This window comes from Porites lutea, chromosome 1 (genome assembly GCF_958299795.1).
Source record: "Porites lutea chromosome 1, jaPorLute2.1, whole genome shotgun sequence".
Taxonomy (NCBI): domain Eukaryota; kingdom Metazoa; phylum Cnidaria; class Anthozoa; order Scleractinia; family Poritidae; genus Porites; species Porites lutea.
Window position 1 is genome coordinate 16,899,902 of NC_133201.1, and position 20,362 is coordinate 16,920,263.

The 20,362-nt window shown below is 38.6% G+C and overlaps 1 protein-coding gene across 1 annotated transcript in view; it reads right to left on the reverse strand.

The window, feature by feature from the left end:
- The window catches only part of LOC140924859 (uncharacterized), a 110,693-nt gene extending 93,855 nt beyond the window's left edge, over positions 1-16,838 (reverse strand). The window contains exons 1-3 of the mRNA XM_073374887.1: positions 16,686-16,838; positions 16,202-16,368; positions 2,270-2,369 (exon numbers count right to left, since the gene is read on the reverse strand). Of these exons, the coding sequence (XP_073230988.1) occupies positions 2,270-2,369; positions 16,202-16,368; positions 16,686-16,838 (420 nt within the window). The remainder of the gene's footprint in view (positions 1-2,269; positions 2,370-16,201; positions 16,369-16,685) is intronic.
- Positions 16,839-20,362: the final 3,524 nt, after the last annotated feature.

Here is a 20,362-nt window from a genome sequence, read left to right on the forward strand (position 1 = left end):
AAATAAGGAGGAGGAGGTGGAGGAGGAGGGAAAACAATAAAAAATGAGGAGGAGGAGGAGGAGGGAAAACAATAAAAAATGAGGAGGAGGAGGAGGGAAAACAATAAAAATGAGGAGGAGGAGGAGGAGGGAAAACAATAAAAAATGAGGAGGAGGAGGGAAAACAATAATAATGTGGCGGTGGTGGTGGTGGTGGGAAAACAATAGAAATGTGGCGGTGGTGGTATATAGCTTCACTATTTACAAAGCAGTGTTAAAAAAAAGTTGAGTGTAGGGTCGATGTGGGGTCGATGTAGGGTCGATGTGGGGTCGATGTGGGGTCGATGTGGGGTCGATGTAGGGTCGATGTAGGGTCGATGTGGGATCGATGTAGGGTCGATGTGGGGTCGATGTAGGGTCGCTAGGAGGTCGATGTATTTGTGGATGGAAAAATATATAGAATAAATGAGGAGGTGGAGGTGAAGGAGGGGAATAAAAAACATTGAGGAGGGAAAATAATAAAAATTGTGGAGGAGGGAATAAAAACATTGAGGAGGGAAAATAATAAAATTGTGGAGAAGGGAAAAAGAAAAAATTGAGGAAGGAAATAAAATAGAAAAGGGAGAGGGGTAAGTAAAACATGACTTGCTTTCTTTGACTGTTTTAATAGATTTCTTTCAAATCGCTGTGTATTTGACTCTTTTTGTTTTAAACGGTATCTCGTGTCAGATTTTATTGCTAGCAATTATTAGGCGCGTGTTTTAATTAATCTTTGTTAAGTTATTTGTTTTATAATAATACGTCAAGATTCTCTCCCTTGGGTCTTTCCTGTAGAGCTAATTTGTATTCAACTTTGGGCTTGCGAACTCGCATAATTAACTGATTAACCGTGCGTGAAAATGACGAGACTTTCATTTCCTCGAGATAGAAAGGAGAAAACGTCAGACAAACTTAGAGAGTTTTCAGCTCCAATTTGTGTATGTTTTGTTTATATATATCTGAGTTTTAGCGCCAAATAAGAAGACGTAAACTAAATTGAAATAAAGACTTTTCAATTCCACTTTCTGTATGTGTTTTGTTTATGTATATCTGAGTTTTAGCGCTAAATAAGATATAGGAAGCCGTTTCTCGCGTTGCTAGGTGATCGCTTCTCTTATTCCTATTTTTCTTCTAATAAACGGTCCGAAAACCGGGCTCAAGTTACTTACCGGGCAAGTCTAGGCAAGCCTATTGTTCCTATTGAAGTAGAGTGACGCTCATTAGTAAACCTATCCCGAATTAGTATGCAGGAAGACACTGACTAGGCACTTAATTAGTATGGAGGAACCCATTTTTCCCCTAGGTTATCACAATAGGTGACGTCATAGACTCGACCCTTATGCATATTAATAAAGGGAAGACAGGGGAAGACACTAACAGGGCTTATCTTTCAACATAGTATACTACTCAGACTGCTATTTTTTTTCTTTATTACTAGGGAGGCGGTGAGGGCCACTGAAAACGCTGCAAAAATTCCTGCTTTAATTTAAATTCATCGGCGTCTAGCTTGATCCATTTTGATATAGTATTGTTGTGAAGTATTTTGAAAGTTATTTTTCAGACGGATCCATCTTACCTTTTAAGTTTAGTTTTTGTTTCATTAAGTCTTGTTTTTGTCCACGTGCTGTTTTCCTGTTTTGATCTTTTGTTTTTAATTGTACTTGAAGTTATGCTTAGCTCGCGAATTTACTTATTGCCATATTAGGAATGTTACAGGTGGTCGTGTTTGTAGTGTTAGAGCTGACCTTTGTTCTTTGGTAATTATCAGCTGCGGCTGTGCGTAGGCTTATCTATACCCTGACAATAGCAAACCTGTTGCAGTGTTAGCGATAAGAAATACAATAGAAACTCTTCCGGTCAGCTAACCTAAACATGTCCAGCTTTGGCTACTAAAACCGCTACTATACTTGAACTAGTAGAAGTTAGTAGAGAAAAGCAGAAGTAGAGTAGGAAAAGTAGGGAGAAGTATAGTAAGCAGAAGTTGTAAGAAGATTAAGAAGAATAAAGGCCAAGATGTAAATCAGATTCCTGGTACCTCGTTGTGGTCTCGCGGTTCATCTTCAGTCTCCCAGGAAGTCATTATGTCATCCACGCACATTTGTCAGGGACCATGGCTACTACTAGCGGGTAGTCATTTCTGTTATCTTCTGCATGTTTTCGCTCAACATACTGGGTAAGGTAAAGTGAGACGCGGTCACCAAACATCAGTCTTATTGCTTTATAGACTTTCAGAGGTCTCGAGAGGACTAACCCTCTCCACAGGAAGCGATAGGACCGTCTGTATTGCTTTGCCATGGTGACTTGTGAGAAGATTTTCGTCAGATCGATCTGCTACCAGGGCTACAGGATCACTGCGAAAACGCAATAGTAAATCAAAAACATCTTGCTGCAGTTAAGGTCCAGGCAATATGGTATAATTAAGGCTTTTTCTGCCATATGTGGTTGTTGAATCGAAAACTCTCCTCCCTTTGGTAGTCTCTTTGTCTTCTCTCACTACAGAAAAATGAGGTAGGTACCCAACTTTTAATTGGGCCATCATCAATTTCTCCTGGCTCCAGGGTCATGATGCAGCCCTTGGATTCATTTGCTTCCATCACCTGGCAGTATTTCTAAGCAACGTTCGGCCATTGCATCAACTAAAATCTGTCTGTTGCAGTATAACGGCGGTTTACCGTCCTTCCACGGAATAGTCACTTCATAGCGCCCCTCAGCATATAACGCCTTGAGTCTGCCACCTCGCGGGTAGCAGGCACCTCTTCTGCTGTCAAAGGCATGTTTCGATCAGTGATTCCCACCACTTCTTCATCCTAAATCATCCGCATAAGCTCATTGGCCCTCATTTTTGGAGCAAAAGTTGCAGGGAATGTGTAGACATGGTTAGCAGCATGGCACTCGTTTGCTACTTCCGACGACACATATCCAACAATTAACCATCCGAGTGGTATCTTCACTCCTCGCCCAGTTTACTATGTGATGTCTAAGGGGTACAAGGAGTTCCTCATAATGATCATTTCCAATCAGTAACTTAACTTCTCCATGTTCAACAGGCTTTATGATCTCCAGATAGCGGGGATGGTCTATTTCTCTTGCATTAGAGTAGTACTACTAATCAGTTACTGTCATTTCACACATTTTCTGGGGTTTCCACAGAAACACGTGCTTTTTAACGCTCCTATGGACTCTCTCTAGGCGAACAATTACAGTTTTTGCCAACCGTCACAATTGACTTCGCTCCGAAAACAGCAACCCGTTGTGGTCTACACTCAGCGTTCACACTCAATATATCAGCGATCTCCTCCTTAAGGTAGACGACCCAGAACCAAGCCGTTTGCTTTGATCTTTATCCCGTTTCTCCCCTCCAATATTACCATTTTCATCGGCAGGGTGTGGTAGACTTCACTCTTCAATTCGAGTGATATGTTGGTGCCCCAGTTGCTGAAGTCTACCCTGTAACTCCTTGCTAGGGATGGAATGTCTTAGCCGAAAGGTTCAACTGTGGTGGCTCTATGGCTGCATGAAGTTGTGGGTGGTCTCGTACCACACACCCTTCCATTCAACGCATGTCCCTTTTAATGAGCACCCTTCATCTCGATGTCCCCCTGAGAGGCAACAAAAACACAAAACCAACTTCTTTGCTAATTCCCATCTTTCATTTGCTGTTGATTCCTTCTAAATTTTACACGATGTCAGTTCGTTTTATCCTTTGCGCACAAAACTTTCTTTTTAGCTCGTGAATTTGCACCAGTTTCATTCCGCGCATCCTTCTTTTTCTGAAACCACTTTTTTTGGTATAATTTGACTTAGGGTTTCTCTTGTTCAGGACTCTCTTTAGTACTTGCACGACCAAGCGCAACCTCTTGGACTTGAACCACTGTTTCCAGCCACTCACCTGCTTCGTTAACGTCAACTTCCTTCGTCTGAAGCTCTAACTTTAGCCGACTTCACCTTATAGCAATAGCGAGTGTTGTAACAATCTGTTCCATATTAGCTGTTGATCGCAAATCTGCTTCATGACCATAGTTCTTCAATGTTCTCACAATGTTGTGCAAGTTGCTAAAAGCTAACTCAAACTTAAAGAATTTTTATCATGAAATGCTGATATCTTAAGAAACTCATTAATTAGTGACTTTTAAATAAGGGCGGTGTTTCCAGTAGATTCAACTCTGTAATGGCCTTTTCTTACGAATGTACCATCAAGAAACATTCCTGCTATGACGTTTTTGGCAGTCTCCTTAACTTAATTATGCTTTGAGGTAGACCATTTCTGTGTTCTTGAAAGCGTTGGTCATGTACTTAGGCTTTAACGTTCCATACCAGTTTGGCCACGCCCAATGTTCGCCACTTATTACAGGTAAGTTACCTGTTTCAGGTACAGTCTTTCCTTTGGGAGGAAAGACTGTGAGAAATCCAAAACTCTTTCTTAGGAAAACGTTGAGAAAACATGACATTTTTAAAAGTTCACTCGGGATGCATCCTTTGCATGTGCAGTAAAGTTAAGATGTTGAATACACGATCAGTTTCTCCCTTAACCCTAAGGTTAAAGCTCGAATATTGCTTGACCAAAAAGAATGAGGAAATCGTGGAAACATGCAGTGTTTTGAAAATATTGCAAATTAAAATAGAAACCACAAACACCCAACTTGCTATTACCTCGCATCTAAGGTCTACAATAAGGCAATTTCTATTGGATCAAAACATTTGAAATAACTTAATACCCAGCCACTTAAAACAATCTTATGTTTGTTCTATAAGTCATAGATTGAAAACGGTCATGCCTTATGTCGGCTTTGCGCACAAGGTTATCCACGTAAGTGGCAACTAGTAACTATTATAAAGTTTCTCTTGCAAAATGACTGACCGCTGTGCTAAACTGAGTAACAAAGTATTACTGCAAACCGACCTTTAAACTATTATTACATTCTTTACCAAACAGAGTTCAACCATTCTAGGAATTACTTGAAACATACCTACCATTTAATATATAGAATTTAACCGCCAAAATAAGACTTCTGCGTTGTAATATCTGTCTATATGCCGAATTTACAATGATTAGCAAACTGTCTACTACCGTGAGTATCGAATTTCCACTCGCTAAAATGTTAACAAAGTATAAATTAGAGTGAAGCTAAGTCAGAAAATTAAAAAACAAACCAAAAATAATGTTTAAAAAAAGTAAATAAAGCAAGCAAGTTTAGCACAGTGAAAACGCAAATTTGCGGAATTAAACTAGGGAGCCAAAATACTGCATTACAGAGTTGTCCGTATTATGGAGGATAGGAATTGTATGATGTTTGAAACCTTTACATGGAACTGCCAAGATAACTGTCCGTAATAAAGGGACGTTCACATGGATAGTTTATGAATAAATTTCTTTCAAAAGCTCGCGACAGAAGCGCGATTCCCTGCCAAACGTTGAGCCAACATAGAATCCTGCAGCCAGCAAACGCATTTTCACCGTATTAAGATGCTCAAAATACGATCTGTTTATTGCTTTTTCCTTGCGTTTAAACCCAGCTCAGTAACAATATTGCTTGAATAAAAAAGTCGACACTGTTGTGAAAACATGCATAGTTAGGTCAAAAATTTGTTTTGTCACGAGTTTGGTTAAGTTAAAGCTGTTTTTCGGTTTCGATGCGTTAATGAGATTCAGCAAATTTTAATGTGGTAAAGAACCGGAAATTTGACACCAAAAAACCCACAAAAATGGGACCCTTTTTGACCTCTAGGTTAGTTTTTAAATAAGAATTTCTGTTGCATTCGAAACTTATTATAAGGATCTTTAGCTTTTTCAAACAACTTCCTTTTGCCTTTTAAACGGTGCGTTGAAATTGTCTTAGTTTGCATCTACTAATCGAGAGCTGGGCGCAATGAAAAGTTCCGCTGTTTGAATCAACAGTCAAATGTCAAACAAAATGGTTCAGACAACGCAAAAGGCCCAGAATTGTTCACGAAGTTATGCATGTTACCGAGTTCAGCTAACGTTAAAAAAATGTTCAACTAAACTGAAATTATTTCCCTGTTATCTTATAGCATTGGCACAAAGAGGAAATAGTTCCACTTTTCCTCTCCTGTACACTTTATAATACTTCTAGGTGCCTAATCCACGTCTTTTTTGCCAGCTTAAGGAGTATTTAAACTAACAAAACTATTGATACCAATTGCAAGTTACTAACCTTGAACAAAGCGTGATTATAACATTGCTTGCAGGAGAAACTTTTACGGCAATAAACCAACAAGTCAAGCTTTAACAGTGTTTCGTTAAACACCTGCAACCAAACCCAAAAATCGAGCTTAGATGACTCTGCTGTCAAGAATAAATATGCACGGATATATATATTTTTTAATTGGTGAACAAAATTGCCGTTGAGCCAGTGAGGCTACAAACCTTTTAAGTTAATTGAAAGTTAATATAAGTTTTACCTTTACTGCTAATATTATTGCGCCAAACTTGCCATGGGTCTGTTTACAAATGATCATGGAGATTGCCAAGTCTCCACTGTTTTTTAAGCAAGTCGGTTGCTACAAACGGACAGTGAAGTCCTGCCGACTGATTCCAATTTGACATAAAACTCGACGCAAGAAAGATGGCGGTTTCTATTGTTATTTACACGTTATCAGTAAATTATTCGATAATTAAAATTTTGCTCAGCTACTTCCCTAACAAATAAGATGATTTTTGTTAGTTAGGTGAGATCTCGGTCCTAACAAGTAGGCGAAATGCTTACTTGTTCGCACTAGGAAACCTAAATGCCTTTGTTAAGAGCAAGATATTTTCTTCGACTTGAGATGCAGTATGGAAGCGAAGAAATATCCTCTTGTGCAATGTGTTGTGTTTTCAAACTTTTGACGTATTTGCATTGATATGACACAATGAGCGACATCAGCTAGAGCAAAGTGTCATCTTTAATTAATGTATTCATGATCACAAAATGCAGAGGCGAAAATTAGCCTCGGAAAAATTTTCAGCCTAAAAAGAATAACGGATTATGAAATTTCTTAAGAATATAAACCTTTTTCCGACTCCGGTGAACGGCAATGTGTTGAGCACCAGGAGAACACACATCTTCTAATGTAATGGTTACCGTTTAGACAAACTCTTTTTCATATCGTTTCTTAGATTATCAGGCATCATGGAATAATTTAATGGAACGGGTAAACTTATCGCTCATAACAAAGACAATGGTTCTCTAACATAGCCTAACATAAATGAATTTACACTTCAAAGTCCAAGGTTGCGCGGGAAAACCATCTTTGCAATTTTTACAGCATACTAGCTTTCCAAAAAATACCAAAGATTAATATATTACACGTTGCGGTATCTCAACGTTAATTAGGGAAAATGTTACTTATTGACATGATGTTTTCTTTTCAGTAACATCTAAAGCCGAAATAATGATCAAACCGTTTTCTTTTTTACTAATCCTCTCATGAGTTTTATCCCTACTAATAGTCCAGGCGGCTTTCTAATTTTTGTAGATCGAGTTGCATAATAACCCTAACATTCTGACTACTCTGCGATATTTGACTATAAACTAGAAAACATAAGCGGGGGATACTTAACAAAACAAATTTGTCAGAAAGGGTGAAAAATGTTGAACAAAAAAAAAGAGGACAGAAAACTAAATAATTTATTCAATCTTAAACAAAGTTTCTGTATTCAGCTAATTATGATATAACTTGTTCCACCCACACTGTTTTAGCAACTGGACCTGGCTAATAATGACAGTAATAACCGTGTTATTACTGGTATAGTCGCTAAAAGCACTTTAGCTGTCACAAAGAATGTTTAAAAAGCTAAAACATAAAACATATTCTAATAGACGTATTGTTTCAGAAACTAAAACACAAAGGAAGCTTTTTCCTTTACACATTACCTCGGTTTTGTGGATAAGAAAAATAACCAATTTAAGCTGCCGTTTAAGCTCCTCTCAGGCTACTATTACTAATTTGTTAAATAACAAAAGTAAAAACTATCGCACAGAAATAATAAAATAGAGAATGGAAATTTAATTTCTTTTCTTGAAAGTTTTTCTCTTTTTTATAAATTCAAATGAGTGTAGTGAATTTGTGAACTCAAGATATTATGGAAAAGACCTGAAACTGAAAAGAAAAAAAAGTTATCTAATACTCAGAGCCACCTGCGAAAACGGTTTAAGTGATAAAGCTAGTAGAAAATTTATAAATTTTTGAATTGCAAATTTTATTTCTCAAACCTTAAGTGAGAGCTTTTGCTAACCAAGAAAAAATACTTTAGACCGAGTCGCCGCGAAATAAACAAGGACGAAGTCCTTCAAGGCAAATTTGTCGCTTGACCTTTTAACTTTCCCTCAAAGCCACAACTGAGTACTCTTTCAGCTTCTACTTTTCATTTGTATATTTTATTGGTGCATTTTTGACCTTACAAGAAAGGAGATTTTCTCAATTTGACTGAACCTTACCACGGTAGCTTTTCGTTGGCGTGCACCAATGGGCAAATCGTTGATGGTTAACTGACCAATCAGAAATCAGAGCGCGGGCTTTATTTTTGTTATGTAATATAAGTCATCTTATGACGAATCCGGGTCACATTTTCAGGCGGTTAATTAGCTTTTTAGCTATAGTTGTCAAAACAGGACGGTTTGTCAAAGGTTAGTGTCTTTTTTGGCAAAATTAAGGAATCGTTTTTATTAAGCTTTTGGTCCAACCTGTTTTTCCTGAGTGTGTGATAAAAAGGAATAGAATTTCTGGCCCCTGGTTTACTACGTGAGATATCAAAAGCCAAAGCACAATGAATTCAAAAGATTTTTGAGAAACCAGATGATCATTCGAATGCTTGACCCTTTTTACTTGGATTTTAGATAATCATTTATAAACATATAAATTAAATAATAGCCAGTTAAATTGCACTTAATGAATTACCCGTTAAAGGTAAAATACTGTGTCCATGGCTTTTTACAGAGGTCTGTCTTACTCATTTTTTACAAGCTAGCTGGCAAAAGCCTAAACGGCTTTTTCCATAAATGCAGGACTTTTTGCAGTGGGCATCCCGTGATTTTTTGGTATAAAAGCCTTTATGATTCTAATCCTAGCCTGCGAGCAAGCTCTCTTTTTGGGGGAATGGGGAGAAGTTACACGAGAGTCGCTCGCTCGCAAGTTCTCTCGTGGCTCGCTTCGCTCGCCAGTCGAAATGGAGAGCTTGCTCACAGGGCGAGACTAATCCGTGATTTGACCAGAGAGTTGAATGGAGTTAAGTTACTCTGATATATTCAAAATAACAGGTAACTTAATTTTAAAGACCCTGTTTACATGGAGTGGGGAACCCCGGTCTAGTGGGGTAGGTTTCTTTTGTTTTTTGTCCTCCAGAGCGTGAAAACAAAAGAAACCAACCCCACTAGACCGGGGTCCCCCACTCCATGTAAACAGGCCCTTTAAAACGTCTTCAAAGACTCGACAGGTGGTGCCAAGGGTGAAATATAATTTTCGTCTTTAGTGTAAGTTGGCAACTAAGATTTCTTAGATGCAAAGAATAATAATGGCGTTAAGGTGGTTCGATACAATTTTTCAGGGTCAATACCCCCCAAGTTTGAGCATAAAAAACTACGTCGCCATAATGATAGACAAAGATTTGGAAAAATTGCCACCACAATTGTATTACATAAAGATGACATATTCGTTTGCAGTCCTTTATGGTTAATGTTTGTACTTTATAATTTTTGGGCCGTAGATCTTTTATGGATCCGATGTGCTGTAATTTTTGCATGGTTCTGCCCATGTTTTTGAGGTTGGTTTTGGCCAATTCTTTATTTTCTCTGCGAGACATCAACTTGACCGCTTGGATTCTTTCCCTCCAGGAGACACGTGGTATGGCGTGATTCTGTGGGTGTTAAGAGTTCTGGGTCAGAGCTTAAAATCAGACTGCGAGGATATTTTTCATCAGAGTTTTTCTCTGGTCGTTGCGCCACACTGACGAGCCCCAAAAAGGGCGAAACAGCTGTCTATGGCTACAATCCCGCTCTGTTTTGAGTTCTTCCGGTGTCGTGTTGATGTCTTGCAGAGTTAATTTTCACGGAGAACGATCAGCATTGCAGTATTCTGATTGCAGAATTTAATATGTCTACGTTATGATCAGTGTTGCAATGACATCGGAGTTGTAACAGCAACGAAATGACGCCATTACTTTTTATATTTTACTTGCAGCAGTATTTCTCGGCACTGGGAACTGTTCTTCCAAAATCGTTCACAGGAGCTTTTTCCTCCAATAGCCACTTCGATGTTCGTCAAGTTTAAGCGAAATCTCTAAGAGCGTTATCGAAATATCTTGGGATGAAGTTTTTATGGTTAGATATACGGTAAAAGATGGACAATCTTGATGATCGGCTGTTATGTGTAGAAAACGAAGCGCTTTTGACATGCAATGAGTAGTAGTAGTTTCAATCCTTTTAAAAACGTGTGTGAAAGATCATGGAGATAGCTTTAACCGATTGCTAGAAAGAAGGGTTTGATTAGTATTTATCGAAGCGCTCTTGTTAGCGGTTTTGTAAACATTTGGTCTACTTTAACAAAGTAGCGAAAACTTTTTGAACCGCTCGATAGATTTGTTTAAAAAATTAAAATTCTTGAGATTAACCGTCCTTTTCTATGACCTTTTAGTCTCCAGATTATTGATGTATTGTAAGGTCGTAAAATAACGGCTGCAATTCGCTAATGTTTTGTCAGCAATTTTGTGTTTACAAGTGAGACCGCCTCATTATTCAGAAGCATGATTGTCTCCATGTTTCATATTTTCGTGCACAACAATAGCTGACATTTTTGCATATTTAAAATGCATTGTTAGTTTTTGTTACTTAATGCTGTTTGCGTGAAAATGAACTTTGGAGACAATACCTTTGAATAATGAGGGGCTTTCACTTGTAAAGACGAAACTTCCGATAAAAATATCCACTCCTATAACAAATTCACACGAACTTATCAGAAACGAGTTCCAAATTCTGTTAGGAAGTTGAAAGAAAATTATGTAAATGTATCGGAAGTTTTATATATATATTTCTCCCCTGGTATTTTGAGCATTACGTTTTTTCGGTTGCTACTAACAATTAAAAAGATACTGTAACAACCGATGGTCTTTTGGGGCAGCAATTTTGATCAGGTCATCACTCGCGGTAGCGGGGGTATCTTACCAAAATTTTATACGGGGAGACTCCGCCCTGAGGTCCAACCCCTGACCCTTTTATATATCATTTTTGATAGAAAAGGACCCCTTTCGTTTACCGTCTATTGACAAATGTTACCTCTTTCACCCACAAAGTTTGAACTCCTTTTAATTAACAGTTAATGAATGAGGCTGAGTATCTTATGAAGAATTATGGAGATCGAGGAGGGTGTTATTCGTCGAGGCCGTAGGCCGAGGCGGATAACACCCTCTGAGATCTCCATAATTCTTCATATGATACGAAAGCCGAATTCAATAACTGTTTTATTATTCATTCAAAATAATTCCTAGTTTAAAAACATAGCAGCTAAGCTAAAACATGCATACCTCCATCGATCCATCGATGTTCAGTTCATCTTCGATAGTGTACGTTTAGGTTTGTCCAGCTCCGCAAATATTCTCCAAATAGCAGATGTCGCCCTTCGAGTTGTCTTCTTGCTGTTCTGGCCATGTTTTTAGCTATTTTTTCGCCTAGTTCTTACTCTTGAAACGAGTGAAATGTCCGCCATTTTTTTAAGTTCACAAGCAAAACAACTCAACCTCGTCCCCAGGTCTTCTCGGTTAACGGTGCCTTAACCTGCAAAAACGCTGCATTTTTGACGTCATTTCCTCGTTAAAGTCAAATTTCTTCCAAATTTGGTCATCATTAACTGGTTATGGTGAATTAAACGTGTGCTTTTAGCCAATCAGAATCGGGGAAATATTTTGAATGAATAATAACTGCTGTTCAATGCACTGTCTTTAAAACATGAACCAATCACAAAGCTAGAAAGCTTTATGGACATTTTTACTGATCCATAAAACCCATCTGTCGGCCCTTTTGGACATTTTTGCAAACCGAAATGACAGATGTCCCTACCCTTTTATCTGTCGCTTCAACTAGTGATTCCCTACCCTATCATATACCTGATGCCTGAAAAAAGATATCCCTAGCTATCCCTTTCGGGCGGAATAGAACCTCCTCCTCGTATAGGCCATTATAGGGAGTACCCTCCCCCCTCCCCGGGTCATCACAATTATTTATAATGGCGGCGCCAACGAACTCTAAATAATGGTAATTGAACTGAGTGGAGTGCAATTTGGTCCGATCATATGCGTGATTTCAGCGCGAGTTCGATTTGAAACAACATGTATGATTTCAGACGAAAATTGCACTCCACCCAATCCAATTACCACTTTATCTCAGCTATTTTGAAATCCGTCAGAATTCAGTCAGTACAAAAATTTTATGGATCACGTAGCCAATATGTTGAAAAGCGGAAATAAAAAGGCAAAAACGGTGCGACTTAAGCCAGAAACGGTGCGATTTTAAAACATGAATGACGCGATTTAGAAAAGATGTGATTTGGAGCAAAAATGTGATTTGTGATGTGATAAATCACATTGCTGAGAGCCAATCAGATTGCAGGGATGACCAGTAATTTCACAATGGATGTAATAAAAGCGAAAATAAGCGATTTTTGCTTTAACTTTTCGGGCGAATAAAATGTCTAGTTTTGTTTGGTACGTGTAGAACGAAAAAGTCGGAATGTGTTTTTGTCAGCAATATTTTGGTAATAAAATGTGAAAAAACATGGGGCGGATCCAGGATTTTTTTTAGGAGGGGGTGCACTCGTCTCTTGCTCTACTTCAACACCAATAAACCACATAGTTTTTTTTTGCAGAATACCAGTTGTATTAGAAAACCACAGGTCATCTCAGGGGGGTGGATGTGCACCCTCCCCCTAGATCCGCCCCTGACATCATAACCTCCGAAAATCGCAGGCAAGTTCAGGAGAAAAATTTCGATTATCCTAGACGAATAATCCAGACATTTTTAGCATTTCTTGAGAATTAGAAATTTATCGGCATATATGCTCCATTGAACAGTTATTTTAAAGAAAAAAGTCGTTGTGTGCCCCCAATAATCATCGTAAGAAATAAATGCAAAAAAAGATCCTCGCAGTTAAAAACGCACGGTATATTTGCAAAATCTCTACCGTGAGCGTTCGATCTCGACGAGCTTACGGAAAAATAGAGGACTACGAACAGTTTATCGGTATACGGCTTCATGCGGCAGTCTAGCTTGCCCCTGATGTGTCACATCCACCCAGTTTCCCCTACCCCTCCCCACCCCGCACCTAGGGCCCTGTGTAATCGAACCAGTCCTAGTGAAGACTTGTGAAGGTGGCCATAACACAGCTGAAGAAGTGCTGGGCGAAGTCTGTGGGTGAATTTTCTCCTTGAAAATGGCGCAAACACGCAAAAAACGAGAGAAGAACATTTGGCATTAGCATGGTCAGTATTTTGGAGGTAAGAAGGTTTTTAATACAAGCAGAGGTTCTTGCTCGAGGTTTACGTAGCCGGTTGTTTGTCATGTACAGCGTCACGAGCTTGTTTCGAAAATACTGAAAAATGTTAAGCTTTGTTAAGGATTTAGTGTGAAAGGGCACTCGATAATTGACACAGTAAAGCAGGATTTGCTACACGAGTTCCGATCCGTATACGGTTTATGCTGTTGCGACACAGCATGAAGAACAAACATGTCCAGCAGGAGTCAGCGTGAATAAAGGGGATTTTTATATTTCTAAATTATTAGTTTTAAATTATAAATTAGTGCTGCAAAAAGTAATTTAGCATACTTACACCTGTTATTCAAACCTATTCAATCATAAACAGTTCTCTTGGACTCACCTTGTATGTTTCCATAACAGTAGCTTCCGGAAAACGGCGATTTTTGACCCTTTGACAGAACCAGCTGCTAAAACGTTCATAACAGTACATCCAGCAACTATGGACTGGCCCGTACAGCTGAATCCCCTTTATAGAATGGCGCAAGATGTGAAGACTAATGATCTAGGAGAAGATGTGTCCATCACAATACGTATAAATTCGATCAGTTTAGTTCTTTTATTATGCCAAACAATGACTCAAAGCATATGGAGTTGGCGAAGGAAGTTGCGCGCTACTTAAGGACTACTTGTCACGAAGACAGCAGCGAGTAAAGATTGGAGATACCTTCTCCAAATGGGCGGGCACCAGAAGAGGAATTCCACAAGGGTGCGTTTTAGGACCAATGTTTTTTAATATATTTATTAATGACTTGTATCAGCTTGTGAAATATGCAAAACTAAACGCATACGCAGACGACCATCAGATTTACTCGTGTAGCCTAGACCCACTCGCACTGGAAGAGTGCATTTGTCAAGAAGTTAATATCACAAATCAGTGGTATAAAAACAATGGCATGATTGTTAACGAGAAAAAGCACCAAGCTCTAATCCTGGGAAAAACTGAGCACAATTTTAATTTCCCAGTAAATAACTCAATAGATATATTTGGGATTTAACGTAATGCTTAGATTTCGGAAACTTATTAATAAGGAGACGCTATTGAAGCTTTATAGAGCCTTTATTTTGCCACATTTTTACTACTGTTCTTTTGTTTTTCATTTCTGTGGTGCGCGCAATGCCGACAAAGTGGATAACCTAAATAAGCGCATTCTTAGGTTTATACTACAGGACTACAGCTCTCCGTATGACATTTTACCAAGAAAAGTTAACATGAAAGGCTCTATACATTAGACGCCTCCAGAACTTCATGATCACATTATATAAGAGTTTGTTCTTTATGAATTATCCAGGTTATTTAAAAGATATGTTCATCTTACGGTCTTCATCCTACAATTTGCGCGGAAATCATATCCTGGCCCTTCCCAACCCAAAAACAGCGACGACTTACGGTCTGCACTCTTTTTCATACTTAGCTAGCAAAATATGGAACTCTCTCCCAGACACTTCTAGAACATTAAATTTTCTAGAATTCAAGCAGGAGATCCTCAGATATGAAGCTTTTCCACAGTATATTTATAAGTTATATTTCCCTCTACATGCATAATGTTGTATATAGTTTATAAATAATATTGGAATTGTAATATAGCATACTTTATTTTATCTTAACTTATTTTCTCGAATATATTAGCTCTACAGCTACTCTGTAAATTTCGAGCATAAATAAAGTATATTTAAGTATGTATGTATGTATGTAATTATATATATAATAAAAACGTAACACTCAAAGAAACAAAATTTCTCGTGATCCTTTGGTGCAACATTGCTACATTTTCTATGTTGTTTATTGTCGTTGTACACCTTCAAACATCTAATTCCCTATTATAATAAACATTACTAGAGACACCAGAAGCGATGAGCATGTAATTAATGGAGAGAGAGAGAGAGAGAGTACAGCTATCTACTTGATTTTGATCTTGCAATGACTACATGACTACTACCAAAAGGTGCATGTATACACCTATTTCAATAAAGTTTGCTTCGGTGAAGAATGATACATGGTCCATGTTTCATAGCCCGCGGTGCATTATGGGAGCAAGTCCAGTAAATTATGTGTCCGCGAGGAGCCTAGAAACCTAGAAAGCAAACGCTACTGACGCTTCAATTCTATGTCAGCAGAACGTTATCACAATGTATTTCAAAACACTGAATCCTAGGCTTTTTGGGACAGCGATTTGAGTTTGGGTTTTGCTCTGTGGTAATATGCAAATGTTGCAAATTTTCAACGAGTTTTCTTGGCTCGTGCACGTGGCAATTTTGGATGGAGTCAAAAAAAAAAAAAAAATTCAAAGCATATGTTGAACTACAATAAATAACTTAAAATTACGCGTTTATGTATTTTTAAGGCAAGTCTTTTAAAACTGAATTAAAAAAGTATAGCCTTGACTTGCTTTATCGAAATAACCAGCATTCTGCCCCATCCAAAAACGCAGCTTAATCAGGCCGTAAAACCCTACTCCATTAATGTTGTTAAAGGAAGAAGCTTTCTCACAAATGGTCTCCATTATTTCAATGAACGTGAACAAGACTGAACTTCCCGCTACAAAAGGGTTTACCACAGTGCACTGCAGGCCATGAAACATGGTTCATGGGAGCAACCTTAATTGAAATAGGTGTATGAGGTACATACCTGAACACTGATAGGGAAATTAAGTCACGTTCTCACTTTGCACACACTTCGTTTACTTCCTTTTCCAAGGCAAGCAGGTCTTGCAAGAACTGAGTATCACTGCAAATCTCTCCAAGAATGTCCAAGAGGCGGAAGAGTGAAATCCTTTGGTTTTGTCCAAGAAGACCTCTTAAGCAGAACTTTAAGATTCCATCTGCAGCAAGCTGTAACAAAATGTTACAAATTAGGTGTAACAGTCAAACCTCACTGTTTCGGCAACTCTACATATATTATCGTGAGCAACCAATTTTCAAAACCTTGCTTTTCAAGTAGACATCTAGCCACAACTATAGCTGATGCCTGATCTCTACCTCTTTTATTTAAGAACCAACATAGTTCAACAATCTCATGAGTGATAAAATATAGCTAATCGATTAACTACAATAAAAATCAATACCTAAAAAAGCAGCTTGTCAGAAATACATACACATACATGTAAATATGCACATTCTTTTCAGTAACTACTCAACATTACTTTCACCTGTTTCCAGTCACGTGACTTTAGGTATGGTTTCTTACAGAAGAAAGTACATGGTTTCCAGCCATAACTTGAGGGTACACACACATTTAATCCACGCTTATCAGCCAGTGTGAGGTCAGCACTCGATAAACGGAATGGAGCAGCGGGTAGCATGTTTTTCTGACTCTATGAATTGCCTCTTTCTGGCAGTTTATTCTGGTCTGGTTTGATCACCTAGGAAACAATCATCACAAAACCTTTATGGTTTTGACTTCAGAGTTGGAATAATTTAACATCACCTTATAAACTGCAGCACAGTACAAGAAAGGAAACATCTGACTGTTTCCACAAGTTGAAACAGAAAAAGAAAGTTGCCTGCCTGAATTAATATTATTGTTAAAAGAAGAAAACGTCACACACAGGTTTTCCAAGTTTTTTGACAAGACAATTTACCACATTCAATTTAGACACTGTTTGTAGATATTAACATATAGCTAGAATTTAACCAGTACTTCGTTTGTTCACATTGTGTGGTCAAATACATTTTGAGGTTGATAATGCAAAATTCCATCATCCCGTAATACTTGAAGCCTTTAGGTTCCTGATACGTTCTCGAAAGTAACGACCCCTGATAGTGATCATGAATAATGCATGCCATAAGAGTTCCAGAGAGTTTCGGTGTAATAAAAGATTGTAGAAACCTACTTTCTACAGCCTTTTCTGCTTCAGGCTGATCGACTTCCTTTTCCCGTGGCCAGCATCCTGGAAAACGGCACAACTCTTTCTCTGCAACTTTCAAAGTATCACCTTTACCAGTAATTAAGTAAAAAAATGTGCAAACAGTATTTTTGAGGTTGTGCATCAGGTCAGGAAATGCTTGATTTGGCCTGTCATGGTTGGGCAACAACACGCAACAATTCACGCCTCATGATCCTGTAGCTTTAGTGACATTAATACTGGCTTGAGCTTTGCTTTTGCTCTGTTGCATGTTTTAAACCACTTTGGAAGTGTTTACGGTGATGATAACGTCAGTTTTATTTACAGTTAAGCTTTTTGCCGGATTAAGGAGAGAGAGCCGTCGTGGCCTTGTGGTAAAACCGTAATGTTGGGATAAAGGTCCCGGCCCAGGTTCAAGTCTGGTCGGACATGCGTTTTTTTTCCTTGTCTTTTTCCTTCTTTTTCTTTTATTATTATTTTTTTATCACAGTTATCATAAAAACAACTGTTTAAGCCGTAAAGATGAGTCATTTTTTAACAATAGAGGACAGAATATCGTAACAGCGTATGACAGGCATATAAATAAATAAAACCCGGCATAAAGACAAATGAACCTAGCTTAAATGAAACTCGAAATGTTAACCTTTACTCGAGTAATGTTCTCGGTCGAAGGCTTTTTTTTCTCAAAGTAATAAATAGAGCGCGAGGTTCCTCTCTCCTTGAATTCGTCAATGAGAAATGTCTCCTTCAGTTCCTCCGTATACTCCGTATACTACATGTTGTCAATGTTTTGTTTTTTAAATGCGTTGATACAATTCTTCGACATTTTAGAAAGCTGGAGCACGCGGTTACATTTTCTTAACTCATCACACCCGGTATGACACCCAAATCATCCGACATTGAATTTTGAACCATAAAATGTCAGAAAGCCAATGGACCCCCCCCTCCCTCAAGCCCCAACTACGAGCCCAAAACACGTTTGGCGTCCAAAGCCTTTTTGATTGTCAGGCCTCCCATGTCCACGCTGATGACCTTTGGGCTTGTCACGCCAATCCTCTTCACCGAGGGCGCATTATAACCACACGACACACTAGATGACCCTATTTCCAAAGAAACCTGAAGGAAAGGTAAGTGATAGACTTGATTATCACAACTAAATACTGCAGAGGAAATTCCACAACATTCCCAAATCGCCGTAACAAATTATGAGAGCCGGCATTGCCCTCAGCGGTTAGCATCAGTCGTTTTAGTCCATGTGGTCTTCGTTTTAGTCAAAGGGGTCTTCGTTTTAAGTCCACTGGGTCTTAGGTCTTAGGTCTTCGTTTTGGGTCTTTAGGTTTTAGAAAAACCCGGTGAACACTTTAAACTGTGGCCATCGGCGTTTTTTCCATTCTTTTCCGCTCAGGAAATTATATTTTGATTGATGACTTCTCCAAATCAGAGGCCGCAAAAGCCGCAAAACGTTAACGACACTCGTTTTGAAACATCGCAAGATTCGCCATGACATTCCCCGCAGCTGCGTGATATTTATCGTTAAAATAATACTAAATCTGCTTTGTTTGGTCACGACAGTTACTTGAAAGGCCGGCTATATACCTTCTCAACATTCTCGGCATTCAAGGTACATAATTCCGTTAGCCTGTGGGTGAAAATAACAAGGAAACCAAGTAGCATCGGGCGTCCATCTTTGTGCCTCGCGCGAAATCTGCAACCGGATGTGATGTCATAAATCGGTGGCTCATAGATATGCAAATTTCGCGAAGTCGTGGTCCCCCCCCTCCCCCTGGTTAGTAAACCAGATTTCTTTAGGTCAGTTTTCCCATTGCTACGTTGAAAGAAATACCCACACAACCCCCCGTCCGTCTGCACCACAGAGCAACCAACGTTCAAATGTCAAACTTGGGAGACTGCAATCAATGATGTGGTTAATTGACAGATGTCAAAATAGGATATCCGCTGACCAATACCACATGACCGTATTGTCGGCTCAGGTGTCGACTCATTAAGGCATGGGTCCCCAATAATTCAGTAAACAAGTGATGGGGGTGGTCTATCTCTGAGCACGTAAGCAGTGGAAAGATGAGACTTTGCTAGATACATACATGTGTGGTTTCTGTCAATTAGGTGATGTTCAATTATGCAAATGTTGTCACGTGACTCCACACGGCCAGAAAACAATAAAAAGTCTTAAAACAAAAATGGCAACACTTTTCGTTGTGAGTTATTAAACCGGACTGGTTTAGGACAATGTGTAATGCAAGCATCTACAAGTGAAGCTTAAGTCAACCGGCCAATATAAAACTAGGAGAACAATATAAAAACTATAAGGTATATACCAGTAAACAGACTTTTCATATTAATAGATAGGAAAGTACTAAAATTACAGTTTAAAAATCTAAGGTTGTTGTCAATTTACAGAAGGTATTAAGCTTCTTCATCGAAGATGATTGGATACAATTTTTCCATAAATTAACCACGAACGTGATCGCACACTTAAAAATGCAGTTCAAAGTACAAGGCAGAATTTAAGACAATAGTTGTTTAACTACACAAACACCGATAAAATCACTAAGCCCAATTAAAGTTATCCACTGCCAAGAATTCGGTTAAAAACTCAAAGAAACACGCTCAAAACTGTTAAAAACAAGCAGGGTAGTCATTTCCAGATTAAGGTCAAAAATGTCAAACTGGACAAAATACTCAATATAAACAAGGCTTTGTCATCTGTCAAAGGCTCTAATTAAACATATCTCATGAACAGAGAAGTGTTACCGCGGAGATGCACCAAATTGGTACATCTCCTTTGCACCGAATTCATGTCAGGAGAAACTTTCTATCGATCATCAATTAACTTAGAAATCAACTGACCTACTAGTAGTGAAGTAGCTTACTCAAACCAATCAACAAGAACGCTTACAACAACTCCACTACAAACATATATCGTAGCAATTACTACAGGTGGCTAACGTAACTCTTCAATC